This window comes from Artibeus jamaicensis, unplaced genomic scaffold (genome assembly GCF_021234435.1).
Source record: "Artibeus jamaicensis isolate MK-2021 breed Jamaican fruit bat unplaced genomic scaffold, CSHL_Jam_final contig_518, whole genome shotgun sequence".
NCBI lineage: Eukaryota > Metazoa > Chordata > Mammalia > Chiroptera > Phyllostomidae > Artibeus > Artibeus jamaicensis.
In genome coordinates this window covers 459,292-475,662 of record NW_026521870.1, presented here as the reverse complement: position 1 = coordinate 475,662, position 16,371 = coordinate 459,292, and the positions used below count along the sequence as shown (strand labels likewise).

The 16,371-nt window shown below is 38.1% G+C and overlaps 1 protein-coding gene across 3 annotated transcripts in view; it reads right to left on the bottom strand.

Annotated features, from left to right (window-relative positions):
• The window catches only part of ORC5 (origin recognition complex subunit 5), a 99,629-nt gene extending 86,912 nt beyond the window's left edge, over positions 1-12,717 (bottom strand). For 2 of the 3 annotated variants that reach the window (XM_037159326.2, XM_037159328.2), the window contains exons 1-3: positions 12,546-12,717; positions 7,797-7,889; positions 4,669-4,869 (exon numbers count right to left, since the gene is read on the bottom strand). In XM_037159326.2, coding sequence (XP_037015221.2) covers positions 4,669-4,869; positions 7,797-7,889; positions 12,546-12,617 — 366 coding nt within the window. In that variant the 5' untranslated portion in view covers positions 12,618-12,717. Of the gene's footprint in view, positions 1-4,668; positions 4,870-7,796; positions 7,890-10,120; positions 10,261-12,545 lie in introns of all 3 variants that reach the window. The other variant, XM_037159327.2, reaches the window with a different exon arrangement.
• Between the last annotated feature and the right edge of the window lie 3,654 nt (positions 12,718-16,371).

The window sequence follows — 16,371 nt, the reverse complement described above, 5'->3', positions numbered from 1 at the left end:
TAATAGTTTACTCTGATTTGATATAATTAACCCACTATAATTTTATGGTATTCTAGTAAATGATCCTTCTTCAAAAGCAATTATTAACACTGGCTGGTGTGGCTCAGCAGACTGAGTGCCAGACTGCGAACTGAAGAGTGGCTGGTTTGATTCCCAGTCAGGGCACGTGCCTGGGTTGCAGGCCAGGTCCCCGGGTGGGGGCAGGGGGTACTCAAGAGGAACTACACACTGATGTTTCTCTGCCTCTTTCTCCCTCCCTTCTCTGTCTAGAAAAAGAAAAATATAATCTTTTTAAAATAAGGCAATTACTAATAAAGAAGTAAACATTTTAATTCAGATCCAAATTATTTTTCTTAATAATTTACATGAAGGCATTCTAATCAACTCTTGATTAGTAAAGTGGTTTACTGACTAGAAAACATTTTCATCCACCTTTCTGTGTTATTTCCTAAGTACTAAAGTTTACCAATTCATATATTAGATAGCTAAACAGGCCGTAGATTTACTCAAACAAATGTTCTACACTAAATATATGCAAACTTTTTCACCCATAACATTTAGTCAACTAACACATAATAAATGCCTACTTTGATCCACTTGGTTTGAAAAATGAATAGGGTTCAAATTACTCCTCATGGTTTTTTCTAGAAATTGATTTATTTTCCTTCCTTCCTAAGGACACACAGCTTTGAAATACTACTTGAAGCCATCATATATTCTGAGGTTATTCCTCTTTACTCAAATATTACAGTTTCTGACTATCACTTCTCTAATACAACTCCAATGATATTGTCCCCTACCTTTCTCCGGTTAAAGACATACTGTTTTTGAAGTGTGATCTTGGCCCTGGGCAGCAGGGGGGAAAGGGAGAGGCATGTCCCTGAAATCTTTTCAGGAGGTTGGCAAGGTCAAAACTACTTTCATAATAACATCAAAATATGACTTTCCTTTTTCATTATGTTGACATTTGCACTGGTGGTGCAAAAGCAAGAGTAAGTTAAATGAGAACCTTTTCAGCATAAATCAAGGTGGTAATTACAGGGAACTGTTCCTCGAAGTGTGGGAAATGTAGCCCAGCCCCCACTCAGAAAGGCCAGTGGGGAGCGAGGTCCGGCACACAGGACCCAAACCCACAGATAGGTTTTCCTGTGGGAAATCAGGCCTGTGTTGTACCTAGGCTGCTATGAAACTTGCTTTTGCTAAAACTCCCTCACCCTGGATTGAGGCAGCAGATGTTCACTGCATATCTCTAAAGTAACTTTCTAAAATCTGTGCTAAATCTCCCAAGTATGGAGTATAACCAGTGCAACCACTTCCCCCCTTGATCTGAAACATCCTTCTCTTTGAAGTAATTAGCAACATTCTTTCCTTTGTTATCTGTAAAAAGTAATCACCTACAGTGAATCTTTGCATAGTAAATGAGGACCATCCTCAATGTAACGTACCCAGAAAAGCAATAAAAGCCTGTCCAGGCAGAGGCCAGGGCCCTCTCTCTCTCCCTCAGAGGGTGGCCATGCCATCCCTTTTTCTCCACAGGACTTCTGTAGTCCATGTGAATTTGTCTCTTGTAGTCACAACACATAGACTTCACAGGACGGAGTCCACATCAGGTAATGATGCCAGACTTTACTAGTAGTTGCTGTATTCTTCACTATGCATTTGCATAAAAGAAACAGACTCATGCTTCTGGAAAGATGGGAGTAAATGTATTTTTTCCTATTCCTCCTCCTAAGGGAAATTAAAAATCTGGAATATTACATATAAATCAGAGTTCCAAAAGGTGAAGAGAAGGCAGACCAGCTAGGAGCTTCAGACCAGAGGAATGGCAACTCATGTCAAAATATCCTTCTGAGTATCTGCCTGAGTACCCTTCTGTCCCATATATCCTAGATGTGGAGCTGAAGAAGCCAAGCCAGCAGCACAGAAAGGCCAACAAGCATAGCCAAAAAAGTCCCGACAAAACTCTGTTCTCTAGCCAAAGAACAACAAAGGGCTGCTCAGCAAGACTTCTGGGACACTGCATTCTCCAAGTGTTCTTTGTACATCACTGATTTCTTCTGTCTCCTAGTTTGTTCTTTATCATTTCCTCATCCCTTAGCACTGGAATGCTACAGTGCTCAGTCACTGGACATGTCTCTATTCTAACTCATTTACTCTCTTAGTGACTTAATCCAGTTTCACAGGTTAAAGTTCTACTCCCTATAGGCTCACAACTCCAAAATAGCACCTCCACAGTGCACTTCTCTCGTGACTGCAAACTCAAGTGTCCAAGTGCCAATTCAACATCTCTGTTTAGACTTAACAAGCTCTAAACCAAACTTCTGATCACTCCTTTCCCCACAGAAAGACCCTACCTGCTATAGTTTTCACCAAATACTGACAACTCCATCCTTTCAGGTACACACAAACTTTTTTCTTTCTTCCTCTCTTCTTCCATACTCAACCTACCATAAAATTCTGTCAGCCTTTTTTTCAAATATATCCAGACCACTTCTTACAACCTCCATTGCTACTACCCTGTTCTAAGCCAACATGATTTCTGCTACACTAAAATACCTCATAACTAATCATATTAGTTTCCTAAGGCTGCCATAACAAAGCACCATAAACAGTATGGCTCGAACAATAGAAATTATATTGTCTCACAATTCTGGAAGCTAGAAGCCCAAGATCTAGGTGTTGACATGGCCATGCTTCCTTTAATGTGCTAGAGAAAAATTTGTTCCAGGCCCATCTCCTAGTTTCTGCTAGTCCCTCGGCCTGTAGCAACATACATACAATCTTTACGTGGCACTCTCTCATGGGCATGTCTTTCTCCATGTTTCCTTTTTATAAAGACACCAGTCATAGTGAACTAGTGGCCCAATCTATTCTATTATGACCTCATCTTAATTAATTACAACTTCAATAATCCTATTTCCAAAAAGGTTATATTCTGAGATATCAGGGATTAGAACTTCAATGTATGACTTTCTGGAGGAAACAAGTCAATCCATAACACTAGTCTACAAGCTTAGAGCCTTGCAACTTTCTTGTTGATTCTCAACCTTTACCTTATTTAAACTATTTCAGCCTCAATCCCTGATATTCTTTGAATATAAAAGGCATGCTCCAATCTTTGTACTCTCGTATAAATCTGTGCTTGGAATATTCTTTTTTCAGATCTTCTCTGTCTTCACTATTTAGAAAAAAATAACTACTCTCCCCCATCCACTGGATTTGCCCTTCCTCTACTAATGTATCTTATCAGACGTACTAACTGTTAACTTGCTTATTATCTATTTTCTTCAACCAGACTATAAGCTATAAGTGGGCAGAAATTTTGTTCCCTGTTCTACCTCCAGTATCTAGAATAGTGCCTAACACACAGGAAATGCTTAATAACTAGTTGTTGAAAAATAAGTGAAATTAAAATCTGGAAGAAACAGTTTTATACAAGAATGAATAAGATGTGGTCCCTTCAGTTAGTTAATAACTTAAGTGTTTTGATAGGCTCCATAATACAATTCAATTTTAATTCAAAGAGAATCATTTTTTTTTAAAGTTGAGTGTTACGAAAAAAATTCACTGAGCCCTGGCTGGCATAGCTCAGTGGATTGAGCACCGGCCTGCGAACCATGCGTATCGCGGTTCGATTCCCAGTCAGGGCACATGCCTGGGTTGCAGGCCAGTTCCCAGCAGGGGACACATGAGAGGCAACCAACATTGACGTTTCTCTCCCACTCTTTCTCCTTCCCTTCCCCTCTCTTGAAAAATAAATAAAGAAAATTTTTTTTTTAATTCACTGATATAAAACACATTCTACATTTTTAGTTATCTGCTGGTTGTTTACATATTGATATAACAACCATAATTCAAATGTAACCAACCTAAAATTAGTTGATTTTCCCCACAAACTTACCCCATAGAGAACTGTAAGTTGACCTTTGGTATCTCTTCCATTTATTCCTTTCTGTGTCTTCTATCCCAACTCTAGTCCAGGCCCAAATTTCCTCTAATGTAAACAGCTACAAAAGCCTCAAAAATAACTTCTCTAGCCTTCAGTCTTTCATCCCCTCCAATCCACTTATTCAATCGCCTTTCAGAGTACCCTTCCTAAAGTATACTTGTTCCTCTAAAATCATCACTACCTCCTCTCACTATCTAGAAAACAAAATAAAGTGTTTTAGTACAGCCTCAAGACACTCCATGATCTGCCACCACCTACTTTTCTAGTTTTCTTTTTATCCCTTCATATTTATAACCCAATAAAACTGGCCTATTTGCTATTCCCTGGCCTCCACTCCCATCCATACGCATTCACTTATATAATTCCTCCATCTGAAATTCCTCTTCTTTGGTTTTGTCCTATTAACACCCTAATCATTCTTTTAGATCTCTCAAATATCACCTCTTGAAACTGTACCAGATGTGCCTAAGTCAGTATTCTGCATCTCGTGGTTATCACTTATCATATTCTGCATATAGTCATATGCCAATTAATGTGTTATAACTCTTCTATTAAACTAAAGCTCACTTTAAGTTAGAAATATACCTAAAACATTTTTGTATCCCAAAAGCACCTTGCATGGTGCACTGGACATTGTGAGACTCAAAACAAATATATGGAAATTGAACTAACAAACCAATGTTCAAATAAGAGGTGATATAATGAAATTAAATACTTACAATATATACAGTCTGGTCCTTGAGATTTTTCGCTTTGGTTACTTGTTTAAACAAGCGAACAAAGTCATTTAATGTGTCACAGGTTATTTGAGTAGAACATCCATCCTCTGAAGAACTAAGATGATTCAGCTTGTTTAAAATTTGTTCTAAAAGCAGCCTCAAGGTAAAGCATTCAACACAATTCACAAAGACATGTGGGAGCTAAAAACAAAATACAAAAAAAATAATGTAAACAGAAAACAGACACATACAATATAGCTCTGCTGAATAGTTCCCACTGGCCTTTCTAGACCTATACCCCACACTCTCCCAACCTGCCCTGTGTCCCAGGAGTCTGAACATTACACACTGCACTGCCCACACTCTCTTACTTTTCTACACTGACTGGATTCAGCCACTGGAAAGAACCAGCAGAGAACTAAAGGAGAGTAGTAAGAGAAAAAAGCTGAGTATTTATTCTCTTGATTCCCAGCCCCACCCCTCAGGGGCCCACAGTGGCTTTGACCTTCTACTAAAGGCTGCAGCTCCAGCTGAGTAGTCCTTAGTGGAAGGCTACAGTTCTTACAAGGGGCCAGTAACAACTCCTTCCTGTGGCTCATTCAGGTCTGGGAGAGATAAAGGCTATCTCTGCTTTACTACCCCTTACTGGTTCCCGTAACATTAATTCAACCTTTGTGAAATAGTCCCTTCATTAAATTCACTTCAATTATGTAAGTTTCCCATTTGTTTCCTACAGAGATTGAAAGCAAATTTGTACTTCCTCTAGAGAATTATATTAAAAAAATCCATGTATACTTGAAGGTTAAAATCCTTAGTAGAAATTTCATATTTATGATTTTAAGATAATAACCTTAATGATAAATGAACCTAGACCAAAAAAAGAATTTTAAGAGTTAAAAACTCTATGAGGATTGAGAACTAGCTCTTCATTTACAGAACTATCAAAATGGAGGTAATTTCTGAAGTAACGAGGAAATAAAAGCCTTGCTCACAAATACAGTCTATTATCAGGATGAAGTCACAAAGCAGTATTGATAATTCAGAGGAAGATAACTTATGACATATGGCACAAATAATGGAACCTAAAACTATTTTTAGTAATATCCTATAAATCTCACCCAATAAAGGGGCTTTTCTTTTTTTGAGTAATGATATAACTCAGGTTACATTACATTTACTTAGGTACAGTTTTACCAACATTTACTCAAGGAGTTTAACCACCTTCATCCTCATTCCTTTATGAACTAGAAGCTGCAAGCGCTCCATTATTAATGTGTCTTGCTTATAACTATGTCCTTGCACATGACCTTTAGTGGCATATGCTAAGTGTCTCTTTGTGTACCTGTACCAGAAACAGCAATAATCATTTAATTAAATGATTAAGTAGCAGCAAAAATTGTGTGTTAAAAAGTGAAATATGTCTTATATATGTAACTTCCTTATTCAGTTTTCATGCTTTATTCAATATATATATTTGGACACTTCATACAAAAGGTTCTCAAATGCAAATGCCTGATTCAGGACCTTGTATACACAGATTCTGAATCTGGTATGAATGCCAGGTATTTGCTAAAATGCACAGGTTTTTTAGGTATCGAAGGCTAAAATTCACAAGTTGGTATGTGCCAAACTCTGTGCTTGGCGTTGAGAATAACCTCAAGAAACTCACATTCTTGAGCCAGCAAAACACAAATACAATATAATAGCTAAAAGCGCTATATATTACGACAGAATTAAGCACCAAATGCTTAGGTCAAACAACAGAGGAGAATCTAACACACCTTAGGGAGTCAAGAACAGCTTCCCAAAGCAGAAGCAGAAGAACACCTAGCAAAGTACATATGCATTTGCTGAGCAAGGGGGTAGTAGAGGCCAAGTGAGTGAATACGTGGAAGCTACTCCAAGCAAGGGGAGCACTAGGTACTAAGGTCTGAAAGTAAGAGAGAGCAGGAATAATCAGTCGTGCAGTATGCCACATACACATGCACCTTCAGACCTGGAGCTTAGGACTGGGGCTAGCAAACTACAGTCTGTAGGGCAATCATGTTTTGATAAAATTGTGTTAGAACACAGCCACATCTGTTCAGATAGATAATGCCCACAACTGCTTTCATGCTAAGGCAGAGCTGAGTACCTGTGATATAAACTATATGGGCCGTAAGCCTAAAGTACTTACCATCTGGCCCTTAAGAAAAAGTCTGCTTATCCTGGCTTAGAACATGATAGAGGGTGTGGCGATAATCACTAATAATAGCAATTAACCTTTACTGGGTGCTTACTATATACTAAGTACTGTACTAAGCACTTCTCATATATTAACTCATTTAATTCTCACAATTCCAAATGTTGTCAGTATTAGCACTAGTTTTCAAACATGGAAAGCACTAAGTGGTAAATCCAGAACAACATGAGTCTGCCAGGCTCTACAGCCCAAATTCTTAGTGATTATGAAAGATAAACTGAATCCAGCTCATGAAGGATCTTACATATCAGACAAAGCATGGACTGCACTGCAGAGACTGTTACAGAAATACACAGAAGAAACAATGGTAACTGAAACTGAGTTAGTTATATGTATGATTGAAGGTACATGAAGTTAAGACATCAACAGTGCAGAATAATAAGAACATATATATTGAGTTAATTTACTTAAAGAGAGAGGATGAAGGAGTAAATAGTAAGTTTTGACAACTATGTGAATATTGAGACCATACACTGTGATAGACAATATGGAAAGAAAGGCAGAGTAAAAGTGATATATTCAGTTCTGTGTATGTGGAGATTCAGAATCATCAGTATCAATATTCTAGATACAACAATGAAAAAAAAAACAGACTTTAATATTTTTGAAGAATTTATCACCATGTGCTTCTCCCCAAATAGTATATCACCCAATTAAAATTAGAAATAAAAAATAACTTTCTAATATCAAGGCTAAAGTTATCTAACAATCCTTTCTGAAACTTACAATCTTTGAAGGTATTCAAACAAAAGCTGGTCGGAAATGTTTTATGTATACAATACTTCTTCATAGAAAGGTAAACTAGACTAAATAATCTCCCAGATCCCTTCCATTTCTAGGACTCTGAGTAAAAATCAATTAACATTGAGTATGGGGTTATTTTTACCTCTAAAGTTTTCAACAAGGTTTGCGTGACATAGGTCTTTCCACTGGCAGTATGTCCATAAATAAAAATTGAGGGAAAGCTGAAATGATGTCTCTAGGGGAGAAAAGAAGATTATAAGTCCGGAAAATTGAACTAACTGAAAATTGAACAAAACAGGAAATTAACATTTATTAGCTTGCAAGAAAGTTTTATGTGGTAAAATATTCAATCCAAATTATTTCAACAGTGAGCATACAATGGAGTCATTACCACATCTTAAATTTACTTGACTCAGTCTAAGCACTTTCTCAGTTAAGAAATTAAAATTTCTGAAAATTTTTATTTGGTTTATTATTATATACTATATGTTCATAATTTTATATTATTGTACAAGTTTATATAAACAAACTCTTCTATTTTCAAAGGATATTCAAGAAATTTTTCCAGAATAATTTTGACCATACTCCACTTTTATCTTAACTGTTTTGTAAAGAATATAATCTCACAAAAACCCTGCAACTTCATTATACATTTTAAAGCTCTGAAACTAAATAAATGTGATCACAGGGCTAGAAAGATTTCAAAAGTCCTCTGTTCTTAGGAAAACTTAAGGGATACTTTTGAGGTATGCACATTAAATTTACATCAGCCTAAATAAAATATGGTAAAATCTACAAAGAATATATTTCAAAAGACCCATTTCCAATATTTTCCTGAACATTAAGAGTTATCTGACTAGCAAAAAGTAATTATTACAAATGTTTTAGTTATAGAACAAACATTTATTAGACACCTATTAAATGCTGAAAACAATGATGCACTGAGAAATATAAATATCAATTAAAGCTTAACCTACTTTGGAGACATTCATAGTCTAGTGAGAAGACACACATTTTAAAAATAATTACAAGAAACTTGGAGGATTCAATTTTCATGAGAAAGCAGAGTATCTAGGATCATTATCTACCACTACAATTAATAGTTATAAACATTTATTACATTCCAGCCACTAAGTTATACATTTCCGTTTACAAGACAAATTGGAAATCAGATTTATACAGGAAAACTTTTCTAAATAAGCTAAAAATGTATATTTTAACACATTAATCCCTTTTTGAAAATGTACATAACAATCTTGTAAATTAACTGGCTCAAAAATTCTGCCCCAAGAGTTAACCACATGCTTGCTGAGCATCTCTGCTATACAAATACTGTATTTCACCTTTAAAGAAAAGTTCAAGACATCTTTTAGCCAATTTTTTCAAGCTACACTAAAACTTTCCTTTTCTGGAATTCTGCTACACTTGTGTGCATCCATTATTTGGTGCTTAATAATATCCCGCCTCGAATTCGATCTTATCTGAGAAGCACTTTATCTGTCCTTCCATTCTAAATGAAAGTTTTGCTGGATAGAGTAATCTTGGTTGTAGGTCTTTGGATTTCATGATTGGAATACCTCTTTCCAGCCCCTTCTTGCCTGTAAGGTCTCTTTTGAGAAATCTGCTGACAGTGTGATGGAGACTCCTTTGTAGGTGACTGTCCCCTTAGCTCTTGCTGCTTCTAGGATTCTCTCCTTCATTTTAATCTTGGATAATGTAATTATGATGTGCCTTGGTGTGTTTCTTCACCAAGCCCTTATTATATGAAATGTTAAAGGGACTTATCTAAGAAAAAGAAGTTAAAAAAACATGAACAGTGAAAGGACAGCAAACTCAGTTATTAAGGACCACACCTAAAACAAAAGCAAACTAAAAAGACAGCTAGATCAGGAGTGGAAACATAGAAATGAAGTTCTCAAGGAGGGTTAGCAACAGGGGAGTGGGAGGAGGAGAAGGGGGGAGAAGGTACAGAAAATAAGTAGCATAGATGGTAGATAGAAAATAGACGGGGGGGAGGGCAAGAATAGTATGGGAAATACAGAATCTAAAGAACTTGAGACACATGGACATAAACTAAAGGGGGGTAATGGTGGGGACGGGGGGGGTAGGGTGGAGTGGAATGAAAGGGGGGAATAGAACAACTGTAATGGCATAATCAATAAAAATAAATTAATTTAAAAAAAAGCAGGACCACCTTACCTCAAAAATAATAATATCCCACCTCATAACATCTTCCCTATTGTTCTCTCAAATTAAACTGAACTCTTGCATTGTTATTTAACCTTTTACCTTCATAGACCTCCCTAACATAAACTGTAATAAGCTAGGATCTGACCCAGTGCCTGACACAGAGAAGGTACCCAGTGAGTATTAGTTGTTGAACAAATACATAAATTTGCTTAAAAGTATGAACTAGTTTTTTCTACGTCCCACATGCACAGCACCTTGCAGAAAAGTGATACTAACATTGTTAAACATGATTTGCAGTAAGAGTAGAGGTTAAAACACTTTCTGTGGTCCATATCATGCTGATACAGCTCATCTCTATTTGCCAATATTCTCTTTCAGGAGGAGCATTTCTGGTTAGAGTGATCTAGGTTTAAAAACTCCAGGGAAGGAATGCATAGAGAATAACAAAAAAAACATTTCAGTGATAACATAGCTAACTGTAACTGAAAGCATTATGACAGAAATACTGAGGATGCAGTCATTGTCCTCTTACTTCCCTAGCTAATGTACCCCTTAAGAAGGATGGTACTTTTCACCTAATACTTTATAGACCACCTCAGAATGCCATCTGACATTACCAGTGTGATGAAAGTACTTAAAGGATTTAAGACCAAAAAACAGAAAATGGGGGATGGGAGGGGGGTGAAGATAATAAGAGTAACTCTAAATTGTCATTTTCTCTCCCTACAGATGAGATCAAAGTCTGAGTAATTCTATGTCTAAATAATGTGTATATAAAGATGGTGTGAATTAAAAAAAAAAGAAATACAAAGAAAAAATAATAATGTGTATGGTGTACGTTGGTGGTCTAGTTTCATTTTTTTTGCATGTACCAATCCAGTTCTCCCAACACCATTTATTAACGAGGCTAGGGCCAAGGGAAATAACAGGAAAAATTAACAAATGGGTCTCCATGAAAGTAAAAAACACAGTGAAAGAAACCATCTTCAAAATGAAAAGGGGACTGGCCGTATGGGAGAACATATTTGCCAGTGATACATGGGACAAGGGTTTAATGTCCAAAATATACTAGAACTCATACAACTCAATACCAGGAAAACAAATCCAATTCAAAAATGGGCAAAGGACCTGAATAGTCACTTCTCCAGAGAGGACATACATATGGCCCACAGACATATGAAAAGATGCTCAGCATTACTAGCCATCAGAGAGATGCAAACTAAAACCACAATGAGACATCACCTCACCCCTTTCAGAATGGCCATCATTAATAAATCAACAAACAACAAGTGTTGGAGAGGATGTGGAGAAAAGGGAACCCTAGAGCACTGCTGATGGTAATGCAGACTAGTGCAGCCATTGTGGAAAACACTATGGAATTTCCTCAAAAAATTAAAAATGGAACTGCGTTTTGACCCAGCTTCCACTGCTGGGATTATTTCCTAAGAATTTTGAATCACCAAGTCAAAAGAACTTAAAGCACACCAATGTTCATAGCAGCACTATTTACAATAGTCAAATAATGCAAACAGCCTAAGTGACCATCAGTAGATAAATGGGTTTAAAAAAAACGATGGTACATTTACACAATGGAATACTACACAGCAAAAAGAAAGAAGACCTACCTTTTGCAACAGCATGGATGGAACTGGAGACTATTATGCTAAGTGGAATAAGCCAGTAGGTGATAGACAAACACCATATGATCTCACTTATAAAAGGAACCTAATGAACAAAATAAACTAACCAGCAAAATAGAAACAGAGGCATGGAAACATGGAACAGACTGACAGTGGCCCGAGAGGAGTGGGGAGGGGGATAATGGTGAAAGAAGGGGAAGGAACTAGTCAAAGAACATGTAGGAATGACCCATGGACACGGACATGGACAGTTGTGAGGACTGACTGGGGGGTGGTGCTGAGGAGAGGAAGGCAATGTAAGAAAAATTTGGACAGCTATAATATTTTAAAAATATTTTTAAATAAATAAATAATGCATATAAATCAAAAGCCCCCCCCCAGGTGACAAAATAATAAAAAATAGACTTTGGAATTCGTGAATGCTACCTCCTGCCTATGAATAAGACTCCCCTGTTGTGTCCATCCAGAGAAGATACTTAACCTCTTCTCTCAGACAGCACCTAAAGTGCTAGTCTAGAAGTGTGGACTAGATCTCTTCAGGGCTCTTACAATTCTATAAAAGCCGATGAAGTTCTAAACATGACGCATTGCTTTAGCCCTCACTTGTGAAAACCACCACCTTTCTATCCATACTTGACTTACACCAACTATCTGACTGAAATGTGCGAACTTATATTTGAATAAGCAACATTCCTCAAACACTCCTGTTGTATAAAATCCTGTTCAGTTGGGAAAGATAAGAAACTACTATTGGTTACTGTGAGCCAACACCAGGTCAAAAGTGCGGCATGTGTAAAGGAACTTGCCCTGCGCCAACACACTGTAGAGCAGGCCGGTCTTTCCGGTGCCGTTTTCTTTTAAAGGGACTAACACAAGTTACTTTGGGTGGAAGAGTAGGGTAGATGTATAACACTCCCTATCTCAACGCAAAAGATGATTTACTGCCCCTCAATCCACACACCAAAAGTAAATAAATAAGTAAACAAACAAACACATCACAGGACCACAGAAACGTTTGCCCCCCAGTATTTGGAAGAGAAAAAATATTTTGACTGTAATACCTCTCCAAATAGGGACTGCAACGTGGACACTTGCGACTCGCGACAAAGAACCATGTTTTCCAAGTGAGGCATTCTGGCGGCTCCCAGGGCACTGGGCAGCCCGCGGACACCTAGTCTCCCGAAATCAGCGGTACCTTCACCACCACGTCTCGGTACCCGCTCCCGCCGGAAACCAGACCGGAGGAGTTGTGGGTGGGACCAGCGTGGCCCGGCGTCAGCGTGACGTCAGCGCGCACAAGCACCTTTGCCCCGCCTTAGTAGAGGCCGAAGTATCTGTGTTCTTTGCAGTGAGGGTTGGTTTTCCTGAGGCTGGTGCTTTGGAATGGGCATCTCACTCCGCGGCCTCTGCCACTCAAAGGCGGAGAGGACGCAGGGATACGCGAAGGGAGTTGGGGCTGGAAACAGCCTAAGGAGGCTGTGTAGGCTCCCAATGGTCTGCAGAACCGTGGCTGCGATTTTCCCTGCTTGAGGCCTCGAATTTAGAAACTTTGAGTACCCAGGAGCTTTAGACGTGGAGCTCCACTGAGGAACGGAAGGTGGTTGTGGAGTGGAGGCCCGCGGCCGTTCAGGGACTTTGCCTCCTTAAGGAAGTAGGGAAGGCAGACTTAGGGTTTTGTTTTTGTTTTGTTTTGTTTTTAACCTGAGGATGGGGTGGGAAATTAGTGTCATCTCTGGCCAAAAATATATATGTGTTTAATTGGTTGAACAAACAACTTGGAATTGCTAGCCTTCGTGCAAGCCTGAAACCAGATCTTGACGTTCCTCTACCCAAAGGGGGGTAGTTCTAGTGTACGTTGGTTAAGGCGTGACAGCCAAGTGAAAATAATTCTACCTTCAGCTTAAGGCCTCCTTGTGTATTAAGACCTGCAAAAAACCACACACTAGAAGATTCTGGAAATAAAAATATAAAGAACTAGACAGAAATGTATGGTGAAAAGAGGACTTGGGGCCCTGAAATCCCTGGACTGGGGCCACTCAATGGCTTCTGAACAGAGGCCTTAGAAGAATCACTGAACCATTCATTTTGAATCTCAACTTCATTACTTATAAAACAGGAATAGCCCTGGCCAGTGTGGCTTAAGGTTGATTGGAGGGTCCTCCCATAATAAATCCTGGAGGATTCCAGGGTGGGGGGTGGGGGGCACAACCTGGGTTGTGGGTATTGGGTGCCAAAGGCAGCCAATAAATGTTTTTACTCTCACACATAAATATCTTTCTTCTACCCTCCCTACCCCTTTTTCTTTCTCTCAAATCAATTAATATATCCTCAGGCAAGGATTTAAAATATGTGATAATAACACTAATAACTGTTATTGCCAGAAGTAAAAGATTATATACTTAGTGTCTGGTACACCTAGATTTAAATTGTGGACATCATGATAAGATTTTTGCATTTGTGGATGGCCCAAAGGATCTTTGGATAATCATAAGCTCCTAGGACTTACAAGCTAATCAAAATCGTATTTTAAAGCAATAACTTAAATGCAGTTTCCTCAGTACTTTAGGAGAATTAAAAGAATGAAATGGGACCATCATTCTTTCAATAGCTCTTCCTATGGGAAACTACCCCACTGTCTTAAGACTGTTACACGTTTTCATAAACTACATTTTTATAGCATTTGACAAAAGTATAACTAAATAATTACCTGAGGGTTTGTCTCCCTCTCCAGGTGCTTTATTAGAGCAGGATACCATGTATTCTTCACAGCTCCATTTTAGCATATACTGTAGTGCCTGGTGCATACATATTAAGTCAGTAGTAAATGATTGTTGACCTAAGAGGAAATGCTTTTTTTTTCTTCATTGTTGTTGTTCAACTTCGGTTGTCCCCATTTTCCCCCCACCATTCTCCCTTGCCCCACCCAGCCCTATCTTCCACACTCAATCCTACCCACCCCACCCCAGAGTATTCTTTGTTCATGGGTCCTTTATACACGTTCCTTGCTGACCCCCTTCTTTCCCTTGTTATACCCCTCCCTCTCCCCTCTGGTTATTATCAGTTTGTTCTTTATTTCAGTGTCTCTGTTTATATTTTGCTTGCTTGTTTGTTTTGTTGATTAGGTTCCACTTATAGGTGAGGTCATTGTCAGGATAGATTTAGTAAAGTTTCCCAGAGGAGGGAACCTGGAAACTGAATCTAAAGAAGGGTTCACATGGACACCAGTGTGGTGATTGTAGGGGTATGGAGGGGATAAATGGTGATGGACAGAGACTTGACTTGGGGTGGTGAACACACAATACAGTTAGATCACATATTGTAGAATTTTGCACCTGAAACCCATGTAACTTTGTTAATTTATTCACCCCAATAAATTCAATAGAAAGAAAAAATAAAATAAAGAAAGAAAAAGTGTTCATGTGTGAGACCACCAAAGGCATTCTAAGCAAAAGAACAAAAAGACAAGAAAAAGACCAAAAGTGGCTAATTGGCAATTTCATACTAGGGACTAGGAAAAAAAAAAACTAGTGCATGGCAAGATGTCAGGTTGGGGACAATTTATGTTATGCTAAAAGATTGTATCTTATGGAAGTCACAGGGAACCAATGAATTTTAGGCAGAGAGGCAAATGATGAGTCTTGACTTGTAATGATCCCTTTTGGCTACAGCTTGGAAAGTGGAATCAGTTTGACTTGTTAAAAAGACTATTGCGATGTTTAATTTATAAATCATAATGGCTTAAACCAAAGCAATAGGGATAGGGGTAAGAGGGAATGACAATGAAGGTTTATTAAATATAATGTGGCAAGCACTGTGATATGTATTTTATCACATTTAACCTTCAACAGTGTTATAATAGAGATATTGTTGTTATTCACCAAATGGACAAACTAGCCAAGGTTAAGTAATTTATCCAAAGTCTCACAGTTACTGTATACTTGAACTTAGGTCTGGTGGTCGCCAAAGCCCTTAACCTTTTCATTACATGATACTGAGAAAAGGCTCAATCTAGAGAAATTTAGAAATACATTTCATAGACTCAGTGGCTGCTTATGTGAGATGGAGGGGTGAGTCACTGAGAATAGCATTTAGGTCTGACTTAGGTGATTTTGTGTTTGCCAGTAATTGAATAAAAAATAAAGAATGAGAAGATTTATTGACTTAGTTTTATCTTTATGGGTTAAATATTAAGTTTTATCTTTATGACCAAAGTGAGTTTGGTATATTCAATTTGAAGTGTCTTCAGGATAACCAAGTAGAGAAGTTGAGTAAAAATAAGATCTGGAGCTACAAAGAGTAGCCTAGACAAGGAATTAGCAGAAGTCATCACCATAGGAGTAGTTGAGCCAGTGCTGGTTTAGATTACCCACAGAGAACGTACTTGTTATTCAAATAATCCTTTAAAAAATGTAGTAGTAGATGAAGTAGCATTTGGTGTTCCAGTACTATAAATTATTTTCCATAGAAAGAATGTGTTTTTAAGAAATACCCAATAGTAAGTTGGATATTTCTGAATCCTCTGAAATCCTCTCACTGAAACTCACTGAAATCATCTGCAGTGTATTGAATAGCTATTGTTTTTTGCTCTACTGTACTAAAATTCAAGTTTTAGTTAAAGGAAAAGTCAGGAACACCAACAGTCATAAGTAGATTATTGACAGACCTAGGTGGGCCTAGGAGGAATGGAAAATCACCAAGCAAGAAAACTGTACCGTGGGAGATTGTAGCCTGGGAAAATGCTTTCCTAAGAAACTGCCTGCCGACCCAGAACAAACTACCCAGGACAAACAGATGCCCAGCTAAGATTAGGGTCTGGGGTTGGCCTACCGGGCATAACAGAATGCAGCTTTAACTTGAGCCTGACAAGATGTATCAAGAACAATGGTC